Source organism: Aspergillus lucknowensis (genome assembly GCF_044049455.1).
Source record: "Aspergillus lucknowensis strain CBS 449.75 chromosome Unknown BJX67scaffold_27, whole genome shotgun sequence".
In the NCBI taxonomy this organism is placed as follows: domain Eukaryota; kingdom Fungi; phylum Ascomycota; class Eurotiomycetes; order Eurotiales; family Aspergillaceae; genus Aspergillus; species Aspergillus lucknowensis.
This window is the reverse complement of record NW_027263571.1, coordinates 63503-85905: the sequence shown is the minus strand read 5'-3', so window position 1 is coordinate 85905 and position 22403 is coordinate 63503. Positions and strand designations below refer to the sequence as shown.

Here is a 22403-nt window from a genome sequence, read left to right as displayed (position 1 = left end):
GTATCAGATGATCAGATAATCTCCAGCATCGCATCTGATAAGACGCGGCGTGCAGCGTGGTCCAATCAGACTGCCGTGGTGGGCACAGCATGGAAGGAATTTCGCCCGAATTCGAGCTTGGAGGGCTTCCAGGGCCGATCTCGGATGCCAGTCAGCGCCGCGCCAACAGCGTTGAAAGAGGACACGCCTGCCTGTTGAAGTCCTAGCGTGTTATATATATATTGACGAGCGTAGGCCTATCGATCCAAGTCTATTGGACTATCGACGGTCCTCACACAAGGTTACGCATATCTGCTTGTCTTACACGGGACTGAAACCATTTTTAGCGAATATCTCCATTGATCGCAATATACACTACACTCGCCGTTTAGTCTCCTGCCTTGCTATGTACAACACCCCACAGTATCCAATCCATTCCTTGGATAACATTTACTCATCTGTGCTGGGGATCTTAGGCCACTTATCAAGGGTGACTCTCTCGCCCACGAGCTCGACATCAAGCTTCGCCTGGGTTGGCTCGTCCAGCAAGAGCGTGTACTTCCCCGGCTGGATGACGAGATCGCCGTTCTTCTCTCGTCGCGAGACGCTCTCCAGCGTCCAGTCGAGCTCGATCGTGGCGTTCTTGCCGGGAGCGATATCCTTGGACCGGCCGTACGCGACAAGCGTCTTCAGCGGGTATGGCTTAGGCCCAACCTCACCCTTGATGAAGACCAGCGACACGAAGTCCGATGCCCGCTCGCCGGTGTTGGATATCTGGATCTGAAGAGGGGGCAGGGGGCAGGTGTCCGGGTACTGCGCCGTGCAGCCGTCGAGGGCCTCCTGGATGTCGATCTTGACGGGGGCTTGGTCGAATGCGGCTTCGAAGGTTGTGTAGTGCAGACCGAAGCCGTACGGGGCGACGGGGGTGGAATACCAGCGGTACGTGCGTCCTGGGTTTGTCTCCGACGGCCTGAGAGTCATGTCCGTCATGTCCACGGCGTCTGTGTAGTTGCTGGGGTATTGAGTGACGCAGAGGCGTCCTGCAGGGGCTTTGACACCGGTGATAAGGTCCACCACAGCCGGTCCGCCGTCCTGGCCGGGGTAGCTCGCCCAGAGGATCCCGCCGATAGCGTCGTTCTTGAGCAGCGGCGTGTTGTCAACCTGGTCGCCCATTTGGATGACGACAAGTGGCTTTCCGAGCTGAGATAGCTCATCCAGAAGATCTAGCTGAGCCTCGGGCCAGTCAATTTCCTCACGATCGCGCTCCTCTCCAGCTGCGCTGGTGTCGAGACCGCCAAAGTACAGAATATAGTCGGCCTGGTCCGCAGCATCAAGGGCGTCTTGGGTCCAGTCGTCAGCCGATCCATCCTCTAACGTCGGCCCAGAGGCGGTATACACCGTGAATCCTGCATTCTCGGCGGCGTAGGCTGGGGTGTGGAGGAATGGCGCATTCCCGCTATAGCCTCCTTGGAGCTTGCTCTCGTCGTCCGCCCAGAACCCGATCATCGCAACGCTGGCCCCCTCCTCCAGGTCTAATGGCAAAGTGCCGTCGTTCTTGAGAAGGACGACGCCCTCGACGGCGGCCTGGTACGCGACCTCCTGGGCTTCGTCGTTGTTCACGTCGCCCCAGCCCAAGGAGGCATAGGTGGCGTCGGAACCGTCAAAGAAGCCGGTTCGAATGAGGGTCTCGTACAGGCGAAGCAAAGCCCGGTCCATCATCTCCTCCGTCAGAAGCCCCTGCTCGTGGGCATCCGACACATCGGAGGTGGTGGTGTATTCACAGCTCAGGTCGCAGCCGTTCTCGAATGCGACGGCTGCGCCCTCGGCATTGGTCTCGGTGTAGTGGTGGTTCTGCCAGATGTCTTGGACAGCACCGCAGTCGCTTGTCACATATTGGCTGTGCTCCGTCCAGTTCCAGTGCTCACGCAGGACGGTTCCCAGCAGATACGAGTTGGCACAGGCGGGCACTCCATTGACGGCGTTGTAGGAGCACATAATGGAGCCAGCCTTCGCGTCTCGCGCACATTCCTGGAATGGCCGGAGGTAGTACTCGGCCAGATCCTGCTCGTTGACCTTGGCGTCAAAGTCGTGGCGGCTCTGGCCGCCCCAGTTCTCGAAGTCGTTCACGGCGTAGTGCTTGCAGGTCGCCACGATTTGCAGTTCGTCCTCGTTGCCCTGGAGGCCGTGGACAATGGCGCGCGCATAGCGACTGATCTGCAATGCGTCTTCGCCAGGGGTTTCCGAGCCACGACCCCATCTGGGATCCTTGAAGGCATTGACGTTGGGCGTCCAGTAGTCGACGCCCGCCCAGCCGCCGTTGCCAAATGCACGAGCTTCTCTGCCGATGACACTGCCGACGCGCTCGATGAGCTCGTCATCGAAGGCGGACGCCATTAGCAAGGGCATTGGGAACGAGGTAGCAGCATCGAACGGGGCCTCGCCGGAGAATTGAGAGCCGGGGGAGGCTGCGACGCCGTGCAGAGCTTCATTCCACCAGTTGTACGCAGGGAGGCCAACCTCCGCGGCACCGAGGGAGTCGCTTTCCAGGTTAGTCCAGAGAAAATATCGAATCGGACGGAGGGTGATTTACCTGACCAGCATGTCGACCTTGTCCTCAGCGCTCAGAGCAGCAACGAGAGCAGCCGCGCGATCTGCTGGCGATGCTGTCAGATCGCAGATGCCGTTGGAGGCCAGCGGCTCCTGGCTGCAATCGGGAGCGGTATAGACAGCTGCCGCAGCGGGCGTGCCGTACTGGAGGAGAACGCTGACCGCGAGCGCGGCAGCCTTAGTGAGCTTTGATGTCTCCATGGCTGATCGTGTTCTGCTGCGGATGGGAATGGGAGCTGGCAGCACGGTGCGGATAGTTATATGACTGCGATCGGCTCTCTGTGTGGGGTTTTAGGCTAAATGTTTGATTGTTCCAGGACTGCGGGTTGGCGATCCAAATCTTCCTCGTCGGATTTTTAGGTCGGAGTGCATTCCGGGGATTGCTGCTGGCGACGATGCCGTCTTCGACAAGGCATCTGCGGAGTGACGCTCTCAGCAGGCTGACAGGGGATGTTGAAGCATCTCTGAGAGGGATGCATCGGTCCGAAACCGGTTGCACGGGAAATTTACTCGGGAGACTCGGGAGACTCGGTTATTCATAGAGAAGTTTCTGGCGCATACGAAGTACACTCGATTCAACTAGCAAGCCTACACGCTCAATATACCAAGGACCAAGGACCAAGCCCGACAAGGGCCGTATCCCACCGCCAGTCGCTCAGGCTATCTGAATTCCAGACTGTGTCCCCGGCATCCTCCAAATCCCCGGCTGAGAGATCACTGGGCCAGGGTGAGCACACCAGGACGGTAGGGGATGAGGTTGTAGTCGCCGTTGAAGCTCGGGTCGCGGCCCTGGTACAGCAGCTGCAGGTTGCAGGGGTCAATGGTGAAGGTCTGGTCGGGGTTGCTGCGGACCAGGTCGCCGTGGCTGATGTCGTTGGTCCAGGTCGCACCACTGTTGGCCTTCCCAGCGAAGGGCGCGTCCTCAGTCGCCGCCTGGGGAGTCCACTCGCCACCTAGGCTGTCGGAGGTGAAGGAGCGGAAGAAACGGCCGTTGGCACCGATGGCCTCGACGAGCATCAGGTACCCGCCTCCACCGTCGACGGTGTAGACCTGGACGGCCTCGAACAGGTTGTTCTGGGTGTCGCTCATGATCTCCTCGGCGCTGGTGCCGAAGTCGCCGGGGAAGTTGTCGATGGGCATGCTGGCCCGGTAGATCTTGCCATTGTCGCCGGCGAAGAAGAGGTACATGTCAGTGTCGTCGCCGATGACGGTCTGGTCGATGGGGCCAGTGCCGGAGTCGGAGAGACTGCCTGAGTAGAGCGGCTGGGCCTCGGACCAGCCGTTGGGGTCGCTGGGATCGCTCGATGTCTTGTACGAGAACGCCGTGGGGCCCCACTGGTAGGCGAGGATCCAGGTATCGCCGGGGGCGAAGTAGAAGAGCGTGGGCGCCACGGTGCCCTCGCTCAGCGGGTTCTGGGCCGCGGAGCCCATCTCAGACCAGTCGGAGAAGAGACCGAAGTTCAGAGAGCCGTAGTTCCCGCTGTTGTCGGCATAGCTAGCGTAGACAATGTGCTGGTCGTTGTAGACGGTGTTGGTGAAGTCCTTGAGGGACGCCCATCCCTCCGTGGGCTCGGCCAGCATCCCGCTGTCCGACCAGCTGTAGCTGGAGGGCAGGGCACACTGGGCCAGGGCACCGGGCACAGCGGCGAGAAGTACGACTTTGGCGTTGGCAGACCTCATGGTGGATGGGAGCTACTCGGAGAGTGAGGAAATGGAGAGGACGGCGGCAGTGACCACGTCCAGCCCTGGTGGGGGAATCCAGCTTATATAGGGCGAAAACAGCGCCGGCCGTCACTTCTTCCACGAAGGAAAATCAATCCATCTGGAGAACAAGAATAGCGTGTTTCAACGCAGACGCGCCACTCGGCACCCAAGCGCCACACCCTGGACCTCGTCTCCTGGGCATTTGTCCCCCACCAATGCCGAAATGGCGTCTCTCGCCGTTCCGCCGCTGTTTCTCGTCCCCAGATTCAGCAAATGAAACGCGCCGAGCGCGTCCGTTCCTGATTCACCAAGGAGTGGCAGCCTTCAGGGGACAGTTCCTGCGGGGGCTCCTGATCTGCCTAAAACCGGGTGTGACGCATCTCGGTTACAGCATTTTTACCGACATCCTGGGCATGGATCTGCAGTGATCATTCTTCAGCTCGTTGCCGGGGCCGCTGTGCCCCCCCCCGCAATTTCCCCGCGAGTGAGCGATCAACGGACCCGTCCCTGGGACTCCTGCATTGCTCTCGGCTTGAAGCGTTGAACGCTCATCATCTGGGGGTCGGTCATTTGTCTCGGAGAGCAGCTCTCTCATCATCTTGAGGTGAATCGTCAGGGGTTCGGTGAGGGGAGACAATGTGAAGCTTCAAGGATCGAGAGCATCCCCCACCTCGTCTCACGCAGGTGGAGACCGATGCAGCTCCGGCCTCATCTCCACAGACAAAACGCCGCTGATCAGGAGCAACGGAGCGTGCGGCTTGCCTCCTGCCTCGGTTATTTCTGTCGGGAGTGCCCGCGGGTAAAGTACCTCGTCACTCAGGGACTGGTGAATCTCGAAAGTCTTTTGAACAGAGGACTGAAGATGAGGAGCGAAAGACGTCGAAGCGACTGAGACTCTGGCGTGTCTCGAAGATGGACCAGATGTCTGGCTCACTACTCAATAACTTTCTTCTTCAGATGCGCCACATCCTGGTTGAACACGAGGGGTGCAGTCCCTGAGTGGGAATGACTCTGCGCAATCAAGAAAGCTGAAGGAAGAGCCGAGGGGAACAAACAAAAATATGATCCCCAATCGATGCTTCTGACATGCTGCGTGTTGTCATGTGTCTCGTCCGTTCCTGGGGGTGGCTGTCGAAAATTCGAGGAGGAAAACGCCACTCATCCGGCAGGATGAACAGAGTAGAATAAGCGGTCAAGAGCTTGTATGGCGGGCAGATACGACCGGAGCACGAGGAGATTCAACCAATGCCCCTGGGTTTCCTTATGGGGCTGTGGAATAGGATTCGCTTCCCAGGTTGTCACCGTGCCCTGGAATTGCTTCCAGGGCTTGTCAGATCGAAGGCACAGGTACGGGGGAAGGAACTCTAAGTATTTGTGAGCTGCAGTTTCTCCAGGGGGTGCCTCGGAAGGTAACCAACAATAGTGCAGGGGTCGAGAGAGGAGGATGCTGGATGGTTGTGAAGCGCTCAGCCTGGAGAAGGCCGGGAATGTCCCTTTTGGGAAGTCCCGAGACCGCCCCGAGAGCTCAACATGCTCGAGGAGGGGAAAGTTTACAGTGTTGAATCTCCGGTTCTGGGTCAATCAACACACTCGGTGTCATTCGTCCTGCTGTCATTCAGGCGGATTTCCCCTTCTCGGAGCCTCAATGGAGGAGGAGGGTCGTTGGACAGCTGTCAACGCATGATGATGTCTCGATGTGGAACCTTCATCCGCTTTTCAGTCTGAACCGCAGCTGGACTCGCTGAACGAGAGGCTCGGAAGGTTCCGATATGGTATCCAGTCTCATGCGTTGGCCCCCATGTGGGTTCCTGGAGCTGATCTGTGCTGGGGTCTGAACCAGGCGACAGGATCGTGATCGACTTCCCAACTTCTGCACCAAATTCACACAGCTGCATGATTAACGGCTACATCTGCAATATTATCGTCCTTGCTACTCCTAATCTACGACGTTCTCACTTCTCTCAAGCTACCCAACGCTTTCCATCAGCTGGGGACCCACAGTTGCGGTGGATCTGCGGCAGCGTTGTCGAGTTTATAAGCATTGATATACATACATTTCTGTGTGTGTAAATATATATCTGAGAAACGCGAGAACAGAATGATAGGTTAGCCAGCATCCGGACCAAGTCCGAGACAAGCACGCTTCCTTCAGGATGACCTCAACTGGCCGCCCGCGATCCGGACAGTTCTGGACCCTCGAAACCACCGGATGAACTCCGTCCCAAGCGCTCTTGAGGACTGGACGCGCGGAACGGGGACAATACCCGGCCACCGAGTCACGAGGCCGTCATCCTAGCCTATAACCCAGCATGGAAAGGCTTCATAATCCTCAACCCCTCCCAGCGGCTTTCGGGAAACGGCAGGAGTGAAACTTCCCCTCCGGAGTACACTCGTTTGATCGAGGCCCATCACAATCATGGCAGACAAGCACTTCTTCAACGATCCCACTGGCCTCGTCGAGCGCGCCCTCCGCTCCTATGTCGCACGGACCCCTCACCTCCAGCTCGACGAGCCGCACCGCGTGGTTTCGTCCAAGACACACAACCCCGCAAAGGTCGCCATCATCTCCGGCGGCGGTAGTGGCCACGAGCCCGCTTGGGCGGGCTATGTCGGTGACGGGATGCTCAGTGCGTCTGTGGGCGGAGGAATATTCGCCAGTCCGTCGACAAAACAGGTGATGGCCGCGATTAACAGCGTCCCCTCGGACGAGGGCACCATCCTCTGCATCACGAATTACACGGGCGACAGGCTTCACTTTGGACTCGCCAGGGAAAAGGTCAATGCGTCCGGACGCAAGATCGCGCAGATTGCCATGGCCGATGACGTTTCGCTGCCGAGCAGCAAGGTCGAGAATTTGGGGAGGAGAGGGCTGGCTGGTCATGTCATCAGTGTGCACCCATCTTCCTCCCTTGCATTGCAACACTGCTAATGAGTTCATGACAGTCTTGAAACTCCTTGGCGCAGCATCCGAGCTCGGGTGGAGCTTTGAAAGCTGTGTCAAGCTCGGAGAAGAAACAAATGCCAATATTGCGTCCATCGGAACGAGTCTTAGCCTGTGCCATGTCCCGGGAAGAGAACCCGACGACCGTGTGGCACAGGATGCGTGTGTGTTGGGAATGGGCGTCCATAACGAGCCAGTGAGCTGAATTGCAGTGGTCCATCCTCTATATTGCACTGCTTACGCTATTGCCAGGGCCTCCGCACGATAACCCCGATCCCTCCTCCAGAAGAACTCGTCAAAATGATGCTCGCATATGCACTCGATCCCAACGATCCAGATCGCAACTTTGTCACATTCAAACCCGGCGATGAGACCTGTCTGCTTGTCAACAACCTCGGCGGCCTGTCCACGCTCGAGGTTGAGGGCCTTACACAAGTGACACTGGAGCAACTCGCGACTGAATACAACATGAAGCCGGCACGAATATATGTAGGATTGTTCGAGACATCGCTTAACGGACCTGGATTCTCCCTCTCGCTCTGCAATCTGTCGGCAGTTGCGAAGGCGACAGGCCACCCTCTAGACACGATTAAGGATCTGTTAGATGCCCCAACCACCGCGGTTGCCTGGCCGCGATGTTCATACACGACGCCGCAACCCAGAGCCCAGAAGAACCAACCCGAACAAGAGTCGTCAGGAAACGGTGTCGTCTTCATCCAAGATATCACAACCAGTCCGCCTGCCCTGCCGTCTCTCCTTCCAGCACTCAAGGCAGCCTGCAAAGCTGCAATCGCTGCCGAGCCTGACATCACAAGGTTTGACATGATGATGGGCGATGGGGATTGCGGCGAGGCTGTTCGCGAAGCGTGCGAGGCATTACTCAAGCGATTCGAGACTGCGCCATTCACCGAAGATCCGCTGCCTCTGTACCCAGCGCTGGATGCGATCAATGAGACGCTGGAGGATATCGGCGGATCGCTCTTCGCGATTCTATCAATCCTCTCAACCGCTTTCGTTGCCGGCTTGGGCAACACAGAAGATGTCACAGTCGCTACTGTCGGCAAAGCAGCAGGCAGCGCAATCAACTCGTTAATGGGATACACTGGTGCGCGAGTTGGTGATCGCACGTGCATGGATGTTCTCATCCCCCTCTGCAGAGAATTGGAGGAGGGAGCCAGCCTTGACGCTGCTCTCCATGCAGTGGAGGAGGCTGCCGCATCGACGGCCAGCATGAAGCCCCGGTTTGGCCGAGCGGCATATGTAGGGGACGGGGCTGCGGACGGGGAAATGCCTCCGGACCCCGGTGCATACGCTATAGCAAAGTGGTTAGGAGGGTTCCTGGAAGGGTGGGAATAACTAGTTATAGCAGTCAAGGGTAATATGGAATATCACTATCTAAAGTACCTATGGTCAGCGTGCAGCTACACATTCAGGGACAGCGGAGCAGAGAAGACGCGTTACAGGCTGGTAGGCATCATTCTCTCACAGAAAGACGTAAATTGTCCGGCCCTGACGTCTCACTGCTCACTCAGCCTTCGCAGACAGGCGCTTTCCACGCGGGAAAGCATCCCATCGACATCGTAGTCCCAGAGGTTTCGCGATCTTTGTTCAAACTCAGCCTTGATCTTCGCCCCGTCACTCCCAGTCTCTGGGTATCGCCACGAGTAGATGTCACCCAGTCCATCGCTGCGTGCATGCAGCGGGTCCGGAAAACAACCAACGGCCGGCTCGACGTCCTCGTCAACAATGCCGGAGGCTCCATATTTGGCCCGCTGGTCCACGCCTCCGTCGCCGAGCGCAAGGCGCTGTACGACGTCAACGTCTGGGGACTGCTAGCTGTCGCCCAGGGATTTACTCCCCTGCTCGTTCAGTCCAAGGGAGTCATTCTGAACATCTGCTCCATGGCGGGGGCGGCACCCCTGGCCTGGCCTGGCAAGTTGATTCCGAGAATATCGACCTTCTGCTCTGGGAGGTTTAACCCCAGGCACGAATCTACAATAGTTCCAAGGCAGCCGCGACGCTTGTGTCGGAAACGCTTCGCCTTGAGCTGGCGCCTCTGCATGTGCGCGTCGTGACGGCCATGGTAGGCGCAGTCGGAACCCAGATCTACACGAAGCACAGTATGGCGCTCCCTGAGGACTCCTACTACAAACCGATCGAGGAGTACATCGCCAAACAGGCGAGTGGAGAACTCGAGGAGCCCAACAACAAAGACATCAATGTGACGGCCCGCAACATCGTCCGCGACACTCTTTCGAGATGTCGGGGGAAGATCTGGCGCGGGGGAGAGGAAGGAGCAGCCAAGTAGGGGTCGTGGCTGCTGCCCGCCGGGCTCGTGGAGTGGTTTTTGCATCAGGGAAGGGGCCTATCTCAGTTGAAGTACACGGCGTAGCTGAATGTGTCTGAAAGACTCGAGCAAGTATCGATTAGAACGGCTACCCCAGAGTCTCATATCTCCCATAATCATCTTGGTCTATAATTCTATTGCCCCAGATTCTCGTGCAGCATCCAAGATAGCCGCCGTGACCAAGGCGACGTCCTTGCCATTGGTAGGCACGCGGTGGTCCCCATCCCACTCGACCAGTCGCGTACTCCCCTTCGCACAGTCTCGGTGCAGCAGCTCTGGATGCATGGCTAGGCCCCGATCTCGGGTCCCGTGGACGTGGACTGTTGGATGCCGCAGCTGCAATCACTGTCCAGTCTGATCGGGCTGATCAGTTCCAGGGCCGTCCTCTGCTACTCTCAAGGGTTGTCGAGCTGCAGAATATGATTGCGCACAAGGCAGCGGCGGAGGTGTCTATCTTTGGGATTATGCAGAGTGCTTCGCTCGCTGCACTGGCAAGAGATATTGTTGGAGTCAGCGCACACGTCCCTGCTGCTGCCGATATCCAATGACGTTGACGTTGTATATATCACCTCGCTTCTCTAGTCATCCTCCCGCTGGTAGTGTAAAATCCTATGTTTCCCGCCCTCTTCGATTCAAATCCTTGACTTTTTAGCAGTAACACGTTCGTGGCTTTATTGGTTGCGTTGGCGAGTGCGTCGGACTCCGCTCCCTCCGTCCCAGCGATCCGGATTCCTACGGTCTCTGTCTCCCTTGTCCTGCTCAAGCGGACCTGATTTGCCTGTTCGGAGTTGCTGCAGGGTTAGAACTAGGGGCCCAAACATGTTGCATCGTCCCATATTGACACAGAATGCTGTACGAATATCGCCTTATATTATACACACCCATATACTGCTCGGGAAGCCGCTGACATCCAGGCCGAATTGTCTCCCTCATGAGTTGCTAAACTCTTCTGCCCTTCTTCAGAATGACTGTTACTGCAAGCAGCCCACCGACCCCGGCCCCAGAGAGCACAGTCGAGAAACAGAATGGCACGGCGGGTCGCCCCTGGAGCGAAGCTGAGCCGGAGGGCTCGTCGCCGAGCAGCAGCGAGGGAGGCAAGGAGGTCAGTACAAAGACAGAGACGGCCGACGGGTTCGTCCACAAGTATGTCACAGGCATCATGGCCGTGATAATCCTTATCCCGACCACGCTTGTCTACTTTCTTCTCATGCTTGATGGCTCCATCATCTCCGTGGCCATTCCCGCCATCACCTCCGCGTTCGACTCGCTGCTCGATATTGGCTGGTAAGACCAACATATATATCGGCTTTCGCTTCCGTTCTGACTGCCCACCATTCAGGTATGGCGGAGCATACCAGCTGGCCAGTTCTGCCTTCCAGCCTCTCAGCGGCAAGATCTACACCTACTTTAGCACAAAGGTAACCCTCGCCGCCGTAAACGCGTGCTCAATATGCTGAGTGCTAAAACCTGCTCCCAGTGGTCCTTCCTAGCCTTCTTCGCCGTGTTCGAAATCGGCTCTGCGCTCTGCGGTGCCGCACAATCCTCCAGCATGCTCATCGTCGGCAGAGCCATCGCTGGTATGGGGTCGTCAGGGCTTATGAACGGAGCACTAACCATCATCGCGGCCATTCTTCCTCCACACCGTCAGCCGATTGTCATGGTCATCAACATCGGTTTGGGACAGATTGGTATCGCGTGTGGCCGGCTCATCGGTGGCGCCTTCACTCAGTACGTCTCGTGGCGATGGTGTACGTTGGATCTGCTGCTTCCCTGGAAGAGAAGACGCGACACTGAGGTACTAACCATGATTCGGAGGCAGGCTTCTATATCAACCTCCCCCTGGGTGCAGGAGTCGCCACCCTTCTGCTGTTTGTAAACATCCCCGAGTCCAAACACAAGCCCCCTGTGCACGAGGTCTTCCGCACCGCTGTCCATTCTCTCGATCTCCCGGGCTTCTTCTTGATCGCCCCGGCAGCGATAATGTTCTTTCTGGCTTTGCAATGGGGCGGCTACCAGCAACCGTGGGATGGCTCTGTCGTGATCGGCCTGTTTGTCGGCGCGGCTGTGACCTTCGTTATGTTCCTTGGATGGGAACGGCGCCGTGGCGACGATGCGATGGTCCCGTTCTGTATGCTGAAGACGCGCATCATCTGGTCGGCATCCGCTACAATGTTCTTCTTCATGGGTGTCCTGTTCACAGCAAACTACTACCTGCCAATCTATTTTCAAGCTGTGAAGAATGACTCGGCTGTCATAAGTGGTGTGCATATCTTGCATATGGTCATTGCACAGGTGGTCTTCGCCATGACCTCTGGCGCCATGGGTGAGTTTCTCCTTCCTTCAACTGTCTTGCTAGTTGAGTGATGCTAACAAGCCCATATCAACAGTGGAGCAACGCGGTTACTATCTCCCATGGGTGCTGAGCGGAACAGTCATCAGCTCCATAGCCTACGGTCTGCTCTCGATGTTGTCCCCGTCGACGTTGGTTGGGCGCTGGATCGGATTCCAAATCCTCTATGGAACTGGCTGCGGTGCGGCTGCCACAGGGGTTAGTATTGTCTTTTCGTCTCCTTGCACTGCACCACATCCTCCCTGTCCTTATGCTAACTCAACCAGCCCTACATTGCAATCCAGAACCTCGTCCCCGCTCCTCGGATCCCCGTCGCAATGGCAATCATGATCTTCTGCCAAAACCTTGGTGGTGCCGTCTTCCTAATCGCTGCCCAGACAATCTTCAGCAACATCCTCCGCGATGAAATAACGAAGCACGCCCCTGGGGTAGACGCCAACTTGATCATTGCTGCTGGGGCTCGGTCAATTCGGAATTTCGTCTCTAGTGAGCAGCTTGCGCGTGTGCTGGAAGCTTATAGCACCGCGATTGACGGCGTCATGTACCTGGGTGTTGGGATATCTGTGGCTGCATTCGTGTTTGCCGGGGGACTGGGTTGGAAAGATATTCGGGTTAACAAGAAGGATAACCAGTCGGTTGTCAAGGAAGATGGCGTTGCAAAGGTGTAATTCTCGGACAGGGGAGGATCTGGGAGAGCTGCAGGAAGTATGAGATGTGCTAGATACAACAAGTGTGATGAAATATGGTTCCAGGACAAAAGTCTTCAGTATGAGGTGGTGGAATTTAAGCGATTTTGTTGAGAAGATAACGGGAGTGGTAAGTAGAAATATCTTCATGGGAGATAAAGAACATAGATCTTCCTTGACGGTGAACACAAAGTTATTATGAACCACACAGCAACCTGTCAGCCCTGAACCATTGCAACGCATCTCCCAATGTTGAATCGTTCCACAGTATTGCTTGACGTGTTTCCAATTTTGCTCAACTGAGGGTTATCATGCCGATCTACAGAGCTAGGGAGGGGCAGGAATGGTTAATGAAGTAGTACATCAGAACACGGGGAGAGAATGCTCACCATTGCTGCGAAATGCGGCGATCGCGTTATCAAATGCGTCGATGATAGTATTCACAACAAGCGGAGACACAGCCTGAATAAGCGGATCAAGTTTCGCCACAAGCTGATCGGAAAAGGCCTCTGTGTCTCCTTTTAACTGCACTAGGCTCGAGAGGACGATGATCCCGAGACCAGCGAACGTGGTGTTCTTCTCCGCGACGTCACTTAGTGTCCCTGTGATACCCGGGAGGAGGGCTATCAACCCGACCCCCAGCGATAGCGAGTCGGTTAGGTTCAGCGCGTTGGTTGAATTAGCGTGCTGCGCAGCAAGCTTCAGCTGGTTAGCGAGGGTTACGGAGTGCACCTGCACTTGGAGAGCAACGGGGATGCCAGGTGCTCCGGAGGGAAGAACATTCACGACATTATCCAGGGCAGTGAGGGACCTGCCGATGCTGGTGATGTCGCCTTGGAGCGTTTGGAGGTTGGCTAGGGCCAGAGAGGCCACGAGGAAAGATGAGATCAACGGCACAAAAAAGCGCATGGTGAAGTTGGATGGATATAGAGAGGGTAGTGGATGTAGTGTTCAAGGGTAGAGGATGTTACAGACGGGCAAGAGATGAGGAATATATTAGTTTTCCAGGTGCAGCATTCAAAGACGTTGAAAACTGTAAAATAGGTTCCTGATCACAGTTATACCAGCCTCGGCTTTGCCCACTAACCAGTTAAGTTCGTCTTGGTTGGGAATGGAGCCCTGGCACAATCCTAGTAGGTATCACAGAGGCATACAAGAGCTCGTGCCAGAACCTGCCCGAGACTAGCACTAACTGTAACTTCCAGAGTTAAACTCTCTTGGTTTTTGGCCTTCCACAGATGGCCCCGGCAGGGTTTGCCGCGGTCTGCATCACATGGCAAGAGTAATTCGAAAGTGACGATGCGCGGCCTCAGGGGGGTAAGCCCTATTGTTTCCGCGACGGTATTGCCTCCTCAGAGGGACCCAGAGAGGCTCCAGAGATTAACATCAGAAAAGAGAAATACGAGACGAAAACAAATTTCTAAATTTTCTTCCATATTCATTTGATTCTCATGACGTTCGAACAGCTACGCTTACTCGCCACCCAACCTCCACAGCCATCCTGCTTCCATCACTCACAACCACTTTGTATACCGACTTCCTAAGAATACAACTGGATCGCGTGGACAAAATGAAAATCAATATTCCCCGTCAGCAGCGGTCCTAAGTTCTGCAGAGATCGATCCAAGCGCTGAACAATCGCCCTCCCCAAGATTGCCGTTGAGGACCTCAGAGCGTCCAAATCAGCCTTGACTAAGATGCTAGCCGAAGCGACTCCCAGCACGGCTGTATCGAAGGCCGGCTTCTTGGCCTCCAAGAGATCTAGTGTGCTGAAAATCACGTCCTGGAGTTTCGCGACCCGGTTGGTAAGAGTGATGGAGTCGTTTTTGTTGAGGTTGGAGGTTTGGTTCGTAGCAGCCGTGGCATCATCGATGACGTGAACAAGGTCCATTGTTTGACCCTGGATTTGGAGAGCGGCGAGAGTACCGTCGAGGCCACCCTCAAAGCCCTGGAGGGAATTGCTGAGGGTGCCCAACTGGTTGTCGATCGAGTCCAGGCCGGAGAGCATATCATCCACACTCCGCGCCTGGTGATGGACGGCAAAGACGGCTTGAAGTGGTAGCAGGTTGGCCAAGACGATTAAATGCAAAGGAAGAATCATTTTGACAACAATTAGAGGGTAGGACGTAGAATGGCAGCCAGTCTGAGCACAGTGGAAGGAGATTCGTGTGCTCGGCCGGGCGGACGCCTTTTCTCTTAAGGGAGAGGGGGGGAAACACAAGACCGAGGTTGTTGCTTTTCGAAAGGCCATATGAAAGGGTAATGGGAGAGGGGTTGGTACTCCCTCCTCTGCTGGAAAGGCTGCAGCTTGCCTGAACAGACGCTGTTCTCGTGTTCAAGTCGGGAGATAATAGCTCGAACCTTATTCGAAGTTAATGCAGGGGGCGGGCGCGTCCCGACAGCTACTCCAGCGTGTTCAATTGCAGATCATAATTCTTACCAGCCTGGCCGAATCACGTCGAGTGTTCGAGGCAGGTAAAGCTTAAAATGATAGCCTCGTCTCTGCAGAAGCCCTGTCAGCTTGAGGATGCACCCGTGAATCTCATTTCCCCCCCCCAAACCCTCCTTCTCTGGCAGTTGTCCATTGTCCTAAGAAGGAAAGGTTGGCAAAAATCTGCGCTGCTATGCTCTTATCACATTGCGTTTCTCTTATCGCATGAACTAGCCCGAATCAATCAGTGGTACTGGAGAGATTAGCCTCTGTGATAGTTCTTGTGAATTTGATTGTGTTGACGGTATGCTCCATTGCGGTACTGTTTTTATTCCCGGCTTCCATGATCTTGCCATTGTACTGTCCATCATCACCACCAGAGCGGAGGGCCTCGGGAGAAGGTGTACACGTGTGCTTATTCATTGTTGTTCAGTTATCTGTGTCCTTGGACATGTGTTCGGAGTGAAGTTCTGAGGGTCTGATAAATAGTAGACTTGGTCAAGAGCCAACTTTGCCTTTACAGCTTCGGATTCCACCACTTGGCTTATGTTGATTTGTTCTCTAAACCCTTACCTGCACGTGTCTGATATAGCCATGGCTGATTCTTCAATTCTGAACCCAAGCGCAACCAATGGCCAGGGGAAAGGGGCGGCTCGGCCCGAATCGATACCCCATATATCACAACAGCCATGGACTTGGTCGAATTGGTACCACCATATTTACTGGCCGTACTTTACCTTCCTCATCATCATCCCAGTATTGGGGATTGGTGAGGCGTTTAGAACCCCACTGGTCAGAAACACTTTGCTGCTGAGTGTGGTTTACTATCTCATCACGGGGCTATGTATCACTGCAGGTGGGGGCTCTGTTTAGTCTTTTTGGAGAACTTCATACTGAACCAAATGGCGTAGGATACCATCGCCTATGGGCCCACCGATCATACTCAGCCTCTTATCTGCTCAAGTGCTTCTTTGCGCTCTTCGGCACAGGCTCCTTGACGGGATCTATAATCTTCTGGGCACGCGACCATCGAGCACACCACAGGTTCACTGACACAGCCAATGACCCATACAACGTCCGAGGGGGTTTCTTCTATGCCCATATCTTGTGGCTCATTCTGAGACAACCGAAGAGGCACAACCCGGTTGACATCTCCGATCTTCGCAATGACAAACTTGTGAAGTACCAGCACCGTTACTATTTTCCAATTGCGTTCTTCATGACGTGGGGTCTTCCGACGCTCGTTGCAGGTCTAGGATGGAATGACTGGTATGGAGGGTTTATATACGCGGGAATCATTCGCACGTTTCTTGTTCAACAGGCCACCTTTTGTGTCAATTCAATGGCCCATTATTTTGGAGATCAGACGTACGACGATATTCGCTCTGCGCGAGACCACTTCGTGACTTCGATCGTTGCGTTGGGTGAGGGCTACCATAATTTCCACCATCAGTTCCCCGCAGACTACCGCAACGGAATTGAATACTATCATCTCGACATTACCAAGTGGCTTATTGTCCTGTGCAAGTATTTCCGCTTGGCCCAGGATCTAAAGCGATTTCGGTACAGCGAAATTGAGAAATGCCGCCTTCAGCAAGCCTACAAGAAGCTTGACAGCAAGAAAGAGAAGCTTGACTGGGGCCCTCGTCTGGAAGAACTTCCTGTGATGAGCTGGACGGAGTATCGGGAAAAGGCGAAAAATGGGTCTGCCTTGCTTGTTATCGATGGTGTTGTACACAGCGTCGCAGCTTTTGTCAGCGAACACCCGGGTGGGGAGAAGATGATATCTACGCAGATCGGAAAAGACGCATCAGCCCTTTTTAATGGCGGGGTATACAACCATTCTGGAGCAGCTCGGAACTATCTTTCGACTCTTCGGGTAGCGGTTCTCGTGGGAGGTGGTGAGGTAGAGGCCTGGAAGTGACGGCGCGATGTTATAGTCTCAAAAAGGTTGAGGAGTGTGACTCACATCTACTCTAAAGTGATTACACATGGTTAATCTCGTTCAGGGAGGAGAAGAATTGCGACACCTCTGTTTATGACTGCTTTCGTAGGTGGTAGAGGCCTGTTGGGTAGGAGTAAAGGGAATGTAAGCTAAAGCCGGAACAACATGCCGAATGCCTCTGAAGACAATCTGGTAGCGATTAAGTTTCCCCAAAATCAAGCGCACAGTCCGTCAGTTGAGGTCTTATCGGCTTTTTTCTGTTCGTGGGTGTCGACAATTCTGTATAATTATTAGCTTTATAATTGCTTTGGTGCAAAGAAAGCTATCGTAAAATGCAATACTCCTAAAGCACATAATTTGGAGACAGTCCAACGGCCATCCGCATCAAGCGGTTCCTCGGGTGACAAATTTCGAGAAATCAAAAAAAGTAAATCGATTCATAATAACCAGCGCGAGCCTCTGGTATCGTCGCATCTTCCAAGGCCATTTTCTGTCTCTGTTCCAGGGGCAGTGCCTTGTTCATGGCAGAGTAGTGGACCTTACAAGCCTTTCTCGAGCAAGGAACAGTTAGATTTACCGCAGCCGTGAAGATATTCACTGAGATGCAGTCCTCTTAATTTCAAAGACGAATACTTGTGACTGATGTGCTACAACGGGTGCAAGGCCAGGAAATAAGGTAGGCAGGTAGGGTTGATTTCTCTATGTAGTCTGCCTTCAACTCCTACAGAGCAGGTCGACTACATACTAGATGTAAACTGATACAAGATCAGGCTTGGTCTCCATGAGTAGTGGTGCGAAGCAAAATTATATTCAAACAGAATTCTTATATGATCACGTCTCAACTATAAAGGAATAAGTAAGTTTCACCAACTGGTTTTTTAACCTCTCGTTATCATCAATTAACTGCTCAAGCCAATCTGCAGTTCTTGATAACAGCTCCCTTCTAGTCAACTGCGCCTCATGATGCGACCCGGAAATAAGTCTGTCAAGCTCGTCATACAATAATCGTTGATTATGGCGCCTATTCCGTTCGTTAACAATATGGCAAAGCCTCCTGCGTGTTGGTCCGGTGAACTTGTAAGGATTTTTCTGAGTTGAATGCAAGAACTTGTCAGATCCGACGGCTCGTTTGTAACTCCCAGTAGAAGCAGTTGCCTCTGAGAGTGAAGATACAATAGAGCAGAGGGATTTTGTAAGAGATATTTGGAAAGCTTGTTCAAGTTTCAAAGCGGAGGCTGTATTTGGTGATGGGTGGTACCCATCTGGACCGAACGACGTATCTGAACCCCACATCAGCGTGTTGCTATTTGCAGACAGCTGATACTCTGCGGGTTGTGATTGTTCCTTTTCGTTCTCGATCGCCAGAGTCGACGAGGCTAATTTGCTTTTGACTGGCACAAGGTCTGTAGGAGCCGAGTCGGCCACCAAACTGACTACTCTGTGCTCTACGCACCGTGGAGAACTGCAGGAGGTGTTCCGTAGAAAGGGAGGTTGGTAGATGCCTTAACTTCGCGTCAGAAGGAGTCTGTACTGGAGAGGGACAGTGAACAAACTGGGGTTTGCGATAGTTATGTGAGGGTAGAGATACGTTGGTTGGGTGTAGTTCCCGTCTCTCAGCTCTGACGGTGAGAGATCTTGAAGGGCAGCTGGAGGTTGGGATTGATACAATGAAATCATCACGTCGAGACAAGGCAAAAGACGGGCTTGCTTCTTTAACAGTTCGACGCAGGTGGAGAGGACAAGGACAATGACAAGGTACTATAAGTAACCACTAAGATGAGAGGCCATGAAGAGGCGCGGCTAGTAGAGTTGTTAAAGATAACCAGTTGATTTTTGTCCGGTATAGAGATACAATGAGCTGAGTAGGGAGTTAATTTCTGAGGGAAGATAGATGAAGTCAATAAGCATGTCAATCAAAAGGGTGGACGCCTAGATGTTCAGGGTGACCTGCTTATTTGTTTGAAGTACTGAAGCAACCTGGGAAACTCTATTTGGCAATATCCCACTACATATAGAGATATTATTTGACTTACCTCGATCACAGAGGCATATTCTGAGTTTGACGGAGTCCAATTAGAGAGCAAAACCTTGTCTTTTTTACCTCGAAAAGTTGGATCCCTCGTTCTTTGACAGCCACCGGATCGACCGGGCGAGAAAATACGACTTGGGATGATCCGCGCGGAAGACCTGCGCCGTTGCCGTTGGCGCAATGGTTACCGTGGTTGGTAAATGCAGCTCGTGATCAAGGCCATGCATCAGCGGGGGCGAGCTCTGGGCTGAACGTAAGGTTCCGGCCCCCACCTATGAGCGTAGGCGCGAAGGATGCAGAAGACAAGGATCGAAAGCTCATGGGATTCCTCGACAAGCCTTCTCTCGAGACGGAAGATCCCCTGAAATGACCTGTGGCCATCGAGGCTACAATGTCCCTGAGTTGGAAACGGTGATTCGATACTTGTTCTTGATAACACCTGCTATATGATGCAGGATGTAAGTTAGTTGTTAATACTATAGCTCTAGTATTAATATAAGATAATAATTCTAAAGCTGGTAAAATTATTGCTAATAACTTTATCATGATTATAATATTATATATAGATAAAATAACTATAAAAGAAATATTATTATCTAGTAAAATATATCCACCTTTTTAAGAATCTCTAACTTTAATCATACACTATACTACTAGTTATTAGCTAATTATAATTAAACCTAGCTTTCTAGAATATAGAGATCCTAGAGAATTATATAGACTAACTCTAGTTATATTCTAGTAGTAGAATCCTTAAAAATCATAGGGGTAGAGAATGTTTAGGGGGTAGTCACAACACTAAGGCCTTTAACATAGTTGGAGGGCCCCACACTAGGCTGGGACGCTCTTCTAGTATATATATGTTTCTTGGTCTTGATCTTATATAGTTATTAGTCTGTCTCTTAATTCCTCTAAATTCTACTTTCTTTTGTATACCCTGTCCATACTGCACTTGCACCATGATGGACTACACAGAGAGGCAGACTTTCCAGCTCGCCGCGGGTTACATCAACAACGCCCCGACCAGCACTCCCACTAGAACAAGAGGAACAATCGCGACAGAAACAGAGGAGAAAGCATTAGAGTACCGCTGGTAAGACATCTCTCTCTGGACCTCCGAGCTCGGCAGTCGAACCCCCCTTTTATTGTCCTGCAGCTGCGAAACTCTCTCCGGGTATCGAGGCGGATTCGCCACAGACGTGACGGGAACCCAGTTATTGACGAGACTCAGGTAGCAAATGTGAAGGAGTGGTGGCCAGGTGGTTGTTGTTAGGAAGCAGGTTATAATGTCGTGGGAATCTCTCGAGAGCTCGCCAGTGATATCAGTGACATCAGTGACGCTCCTGAAGATGGAGAATAGAACTGCACAAACAGTGGTGCAGAACAGGAGGATGCCAAACATGGCTCCGCTGCTGAGAATTTGGAGGATCTTCGTATATCTAGGCAGCGTGGTTGCGCGATTCCACGAGTTTGCACTACTGCCTGTCACAAACGAGCCCTTTGGCTTGCTTGTAACGCAGTAGAATTTGAGGATAGCAAAGAGTTGCGCTATAGGGCTCTGTTAGCACTGCTACATAAATAAGGGAGGGAACTTACTCCCAGCAAGCCAGCTATTCTCCAGATGCGAAAACAACGAGACACGAAAGCCCGTGCTAGCAACTTGCAGCCACGCATATAACCACGTCAAGCCGACATGAAAAACCGCCAGAACCACTTGAATCTTCACCACCCTAGACGAAGTCTCAGGGATAAGACCCCTCGAGACAGCCAAAACTGGCACGGCCAAATACCCTACAAAATAACCCAGTAACCCACCAACAATGGACACCCCATTAACCGCAATATCCCACTGCAACCGCCTTGGCAGGGACTTACTTGTTGGCGGTACCAGGGCCCGGATCTGCTGCGCGTGTCCGATATTCCACCGATTCCGCTGCGCAATGTGGCCCTGCAGCGTCGTCGGGACGAGTCCAAACTGTAGCGGCTCTTCAACCTGCAGGGTTTTATGCCCCCGCCCCTGCAGGATAAGCGAGAGCTGCCAGTCCTCGGAAAACGAGAAGGTCGGATACCCGCCGACATCGAGGATGATGCTGCGTCGGAAGAGGGCCCCGGAACCCGCGTCGATGGCTGCAGCCCTAACGCTGAGATCGGCATTATGACATGCGTAGAAGTGGATACGTGACTGGGAGAGCGGGTCGCCGGCTGGGAGATTGTAATAGTACTGCCTTGTGGTGAGGAGGGCTGCCTGCGGGTTGAGAAGTAAATGCGGGAGCGTGGCGCGGAGGAATTCCGGCGCCGGGATGCAGTCTGCGTCAAGTATGGCGCAGTATTCAGGCTGGAAGGATTCTTGCAGTGAGAAGAGGGCATAGTTTAGGTTTCCCGCTTTGGCGAAGACGCGTCCGGAGTGGGTGCCACGGGTGTGGTAGGTGAGGTGGGTGTGTTTTGATCGAAGGTCGTTAATTGAGTCTCTGAGTGCTACTGAGCCCCCGTCGTCTAAAACTAGGACTCGGAATTGAGAGACGGGGTAGTCTATCGTGCAGGCGGCTCGAACCGTGTCAAGGATGACATCTAGTGGTTCTCCACAGCACGGAATAAGCACATCAATCCGTGGGAGGATCTCTGTTCCTTGTACTCGGAGCCTCGTTCGCGGCGATGGAGATGTATACCCAGCCGCTACGGTGAGCAGTTGATTCTGACGTGACACGCCTAAAGAATGTTAAAACTAAGCCAAGGTTCTAGCGGGGTACATACGAGCGAATATCCATTCCACTGCAATCATGAGCCACATTTGCCATGTCTGCGCTGCGCTCAAGATGAACCCGAGACGGACGATGAAATAGACGTCCGACATCCATGTAGCCGCGTGGGCGGCATAGTAGAGATACTTGCGGTATCGCCTCGCAGCATGAATATGAGGATTGGGAGGGAGCTCGTTGATCTCGTATGCGGGCTTGGGCATGTTGCTCATGAATGAATGAGTGAGGGGTGTTGTTCGGGATGCTACCGGCTGGGTTGCATTTTGGTGGCGGTGTATTACAAACAGAAGGCGAAGGATCTGGGGAATTCCGTCTTTAAGACGACCTTTATGCTCTGGTTTTGTGTACATGGCGTCGCTAGTCTTCGGTTCCAGACGCCACAAGTGCCCAAGTCAGACGCCGCGAAATGGCGGTATAGCAGCACATGCAACAGCCTTGGGTTTGGATTTTTGAAATTGGTAAAAAATATTGTCAGGCACAGAGTCAGGCCACATCCAAAAACCAATGGTTCAATGATAGAATGCTTTACAGCCACCGCAATAATAAAATCGAGGTCAATTGTGAATACACCCCAGCGCCCAGAATTAATCGCGGTTCGCCCCAAAACGCAAGAGGGGCACTTGTCTTC

At 53.6% G+C, this 22403-nt stretch overlaps 8 protein-coding genes across 8 annotated transcripts; 3 read left to right on the top strand and 5 right to left on the bottom strand.

Annotated features, from left to right (window-relative positions):
- Window positions 1-429: 429 nt before the first annotated feature.
- BJX67DRAFT_388755 (putative exo-1,4-beta-xylosidase bxlB) lies at window positions 430-3043 on the bottom strand (the record flags this gene model as incomplete). The annotated part of the gene is made up of 2 exons (XM_071034397.1): window positions 2570-3043; window positions 430-2518 (listed from the first exon to the last, which is right to left on the bottom strand). Exons 1-2 carry the CDS (start codon window positions 2785-2787, stop codon window positions 430-432), a joined length of 2307 nt encoding a protein of 768 aa, XP_070885042.1. The 5' UTR covers window positions 2788-3043.
- A 107-nt stretch (window positions 3044-3150) lies between these two features.
- Window positions 3151-4713, bottom strand: BJX67DRAFT_388753 (alpha-L-arabinofuranosidase axhA). Its single transcript, XM_071034396.1, has one exon. The coding sequence runs from the start codon at window positions 4264-4266 to the stop codon at window positions 3301-3303; it is 966 nt and encodes a 321-aa protein (XP_070885041.1). The 5' UTR covers window positions 4267-4713; the 3' UTR covers window positions 3151-3300.
- Window positions 4714-6614: 1901 nt separating this feature from the next.
- BJX67DRAFT_356502 (dihydroxyacetone kinase 1) lies at window positions 6615-8634 on the top strand. Its single transcript, XM_071029387.1, has 3 exons — window positions 6615-7178; window positions 7234-7427; window positions 7484-8634. Exons 1-3 carry the CDS (start codon window positions 6707-6709, stop codon window positions 8585-8587), a joined length of 1770 nt encoding a protein of 589 aa, XP_070885040.1. The 5' UTR covers window positions 6615-6706; the 3' UTR covers window positions 8588-8634.
- A 2103-nt stretch (window positions 8635-10737) lies between these two features.
- On the top strand, window positions 10738-12596 carry BJX67DRAFT_372744 (MDR family MFS transporter; the record flags this gene model as incomplete). Its single annotated transcript, XM_071031288.1, has 6 exons — window positions 10738-10862; window positions 10918-10996; window positions 11056-11326; window positions 11398-11901; window positions 11966-12126; window positions 12195-12596. 6 exons carry the CDS (start codon window positions 10738-10740, stop codon window positions 12594-12596), a joined length of 1542 nt encoding a protein of 513 aa, XP_070885039.1.
- A 381-nt stretch (window positions 12597-12977) lies between these two features.
- Window positions 12978-13523, bottom strand: BJX67DRAFT_382161 (cell wall mannoprotein 1 family protein; the record flags this gene model as incomplete). The annotated part of the gene is made up of 1 exon (XM_071033176.1): window positions 12978-13523. The coding sequence occupies one exon, from the start codon at window positions 13521-13523 to the stop codon at window positions 12978-12980; it is 546 nt and encodes a 181-aa protein (XP_070885038.1).
- A 631-nt stretch (window positions 13524-14154) lies between these two features.
- On the bottom strand, window positions 14155-14715 carry BJX67DRAFT_382160 (cell wall mannoprotein 1 family protein; the record flags this gene model as incomplete). The annotated part of the gene is made up of 1 exon (XM_071033175.1): window positions 14155-14715. One exon carries the CDS (start codon window positions 14713-14715, stop codon window positions 14155-14157), a length of 561 nt encoding a protein of 186 aa, XP_070885037.1.
- A 924-nt stretch (window positions 14716-15639) lies between these two features.
- Window positions 15640-16969, top strand: BJX67DRAFT_372743 (acyl-CoA desaturase; the record flags this gene model as incomplete). Its single annotated transcript, XM_071031287.1, has 2 exons — window positions 15640-15901; window positions 15957-16969. 2 exons carry the CDS (start codon window positions 15640-15642, stop codon window positions 16967-16969), a joined length of 1275 nt encoding a protein of 424 aa, XP_070885036.1.
- Window positions 16970-19926: 2957 nt separating this feature from the next.
- BJX67DRAFT_356499 (glycosyltransferase family 2 protein) lies at window positions 19927-22042 on the bottom strand. Its single transcript, XM_071029386.1, has 3 exons — window positions 21771-22042; window positions 20616-21725; window positions 19927-20567 (listed from the first exon to the last, which is right to left on the bottom strand). Exons 1-3 carry the CDS (start codon window positions 21985-21987, stop codon window positions 20023-20025), a joined length of 1872 nt encoding a protein of 623 aa, XP_070885035.1. The 5' UTR covers window positions 21988-22042; the 3' UTR covers window positions 19927-20022.
- Window positions 22043-22403: the final 361 nt, after the last annotated feature.